This window comes from Mandrillus leucophaeus, unplaced genomic scaffold (genome assembly GCF_000951045.1).
Source record: "Mandrillus leucophaeus isolate KB7577 unplaced genomic scaffold, Mleu.le_1.0 Scaffold343, whole genome shotgun sequence".
NCBI classification, from domain to species: Eukaryota; Metazoa; Chordata; class Mammalia; order Primates; family Cercopithecidae; genus Mandrillus; species Mandrillus leucophaeus.
Genome location: NW_012103621.1, coordinates 686,977 through 689,263, shown reverse-complemented (window position 1 = coordinate 689,263; position 2,287 = coordinate 686,977). Strand labels below are relative to the sequence as shown.

At 64.1% G+C, this 2,287-nt stretch overlaps 1 protein-coding gene across 1 annotated transcript in view; it reads right to left on the bottom strand.

Annotated features, from left to right (window-relative positions):
- SH3D21 (SH3 domain containing 21) overlaps nt 1-1,846 on the bottom strand; it is a 23,663-nt gene extending 21,817 nt beyond the window's left edge. Inside the window, exons 1-8 of the mRNA XM_011989020.1 lie at nt 1,694-1,846; nt 1,544-1,607; nt 1,164-1,282; nt 846-936; nt 636-691; nt 498-543; nt 254-354; nt 3-74 (exon numbers count right to left, since the gene is read on the bottom strand). Of these exons, the coding sequence (XP_011844410.1) occupies nt 3-74; nt 254-354; nt 498-543; nt 636-691; nt 846-936; nt 1,164-1,175 (378 nt within the window). The 5' untranslated portion in view covers nt 1,176-1,282; nt 1,544-1,607; nt 1,694-1,846. The remainder of the gene's footprint in view (nt 1-2; nt 75-253; nt 355-497; nt 544-635; nt 692-845; nt 937-1,163; nt 1,283-1,543; nt 1,608-1,693) is intronic.
- Between the last annotated feature and the right edge of the window lie 441 nt (nt 1,847-2,287).

Genomic DNA, 2,287 nt, shown 5'->3' with positions numbered 1-2,287 from the left:
AGTACGAAGTTGTCTGGAAAAACTCCTCTTCGTCCTTGACATTCTCCTTCCCACCAGCCCTTATCCTCTGTGGTCTGGGAAAGAAACATGCCGGTGGGGAGGTGAGCCAGGTCCCCCAAGGTCCTTTCCGGGGTCCCACTCCTTCTCATAGATGTAATTTCAACATTTATTTTAGATTCGGGGGTACATGTGCAGGTCTACCCTTTCTCAACACCCACTTCCTTGGGCCCCCCCCACCCTGTTCCTCTCACACCTTGCTGAGTACTTTCACCACGTCCCCCCTCCGCAGCGTCAACTCGTCTGGGGCCTCAGGCTGGTAGTCAAACAGGACCCTGTAGGCCTCAGGGTGGGAGACTGGGAAGAGGTCAGTCCACTGTCCTCTGAAGCCAAGCCTCCCCCATTCATCAGCAGCCCCCGCCTCCATCAGCCCAGCTGGCCCCAAGTCACAACCTTGGGAGTGGCTGAGGGGGTGGGGGACCCTTTGGATGGGTGCTCACCTGTCTGCAGGTAGTCTGGAGGGCTGTCATAGGCCAGGCTGCTCAGCTAGTGGGGGAAGGGGCAGGGAGGAACCAGATGAGCCTCCAACCACCCCAAGAGGAACTCACCACCTCTGTGCCCACTCTGAGCCAAGTTACCTTGGGAGGCCGCTGGGGACCAGGGCTGACTGAAGGCATGTCTGGGTTACCAAAGCCTGGTGAGGGACAGTGAGGTTAGGGAGGGTGCTAATTCACAGGTTAGGTCATGGGAGAGGGTCAAAGGGGTCACAGGGTCAGGATATGTGAATCACAGGCTCATGCCACTGGGAGGGTCATTGGAGATTGCGAGTCACAGGGTCGAGGTCTCACTTGGGGGCCCACTGTCCAGCAATTCCACAAAGTTGGATGGGAAGGCTCCCAGCTGCCCGTTCTTCTTCCCCAGCCACCAGCCGTCCTCAATCTGGGGAGGGGGGAGGACGCAGGGGCATCTGGTTCTGCCCCAAGGATCCCTAGGGTAATCTTCCACCCTTGATTCTGCCCAAGCGCCCCTTCCTCCCTCTATCCCGTGCTTCCCCATATCTGCGCCGTTGCCATTCCCACTGTCCACACCCTCACTTCCCACCCTGCTCACTTGGGAGGCGTGTTCCATCATCTTTCCCCTAACGGTCCCATCACCTCACCCCTCACCTCCTTTATCATTTCCACGATCTCCCCAGCTTGCAGCTTCAGCTCGTCCGCCTGCTCTGGGCTGTAGTTGAAGTTCACTTTGCACCATCTTTGGGGCCCCGGGTATTTGGCAGGATGACCTAGCACCGGACAAGCGCACCGGAGCTCGAGCCGGACGCCCCAGTACGAGGAGCTGGGGGTAGCGCGAGGCGCGCCCGTAGCCTTTGGTACCTCCAGCCCCGCCCCAGGGCAGAGCATTGTACTCGAGAACCAATCACAGGCCGCAGAGCGGACCCGGAGCCCCGCCCAGAGCCGCGCCCGTCACCAAGAGCTAGAGGCGGCGGGGTCGCACTGACTCTGCGCGCCCGCCCACCGGACCCCGTCCCGGACCTTGCGCTCACCTCGGCGGCGCGCACAGCGCGGTCTCCGCGCCTGTCTGGAACCCCGCAGGTTCTCTGGGATCTCCTGGGAATCAGGGCACGGGGAAGGCGCTCTCAGCTCCCGCGGGGCGCGCGCTGAGACCCCACAGCCCGCCCCTGGCTCGGCCTCACCTGCACCAGGCGCTCGGGGAAGAGGCCATAGCGGCCCCCCAGCTCTCCGCGAAGCCAGCCCCGCGCGGGCACCCAGCGCACCTGCCGGACCACGTCCCCGGGCGCCAGACTCAGCTCGTCCTCCTTCTGCGCGCGGTATCCGGCCAGGACGAGGACCTCTGCGGGCGGAAGACGGGGCCGGCGCGCGGCTCAGAAAGACCCAGGCGGGGCAGCCTGGCCAGGGCGGGCGTGTCCCCAGACACCGTAGAGGGCAGCGGGGGCCGGGGGGTGGTGTGGGCTCTTGCCATGTCCACGGTTGCAGAGAGAGGCCACCTCAAAGCCTCCGCACTTACCCATGGTTTCCGGGGCGCCCTCCAGAGCCTGGCAGCTCCCGCTGACGGCCGAGTACTGGGCCCGCGCAGGGCGCGACCGGAGGCAAGACAGTAGGGTAAAGGAGGCGTAGCCGCCAGCCGATAGGTCGGGCCAGGTGCTGGGAGTGGGTGTGGAGAGGGGGCGGCCCGGCTCAGCAGGTTCAGCCCCCAACCCCGGGGTGAGGAGGACTCTAGGGTCTTTGGCCTGTGCAGCGGTTACAGCTCCGTCACAGGCTTTTCCCGC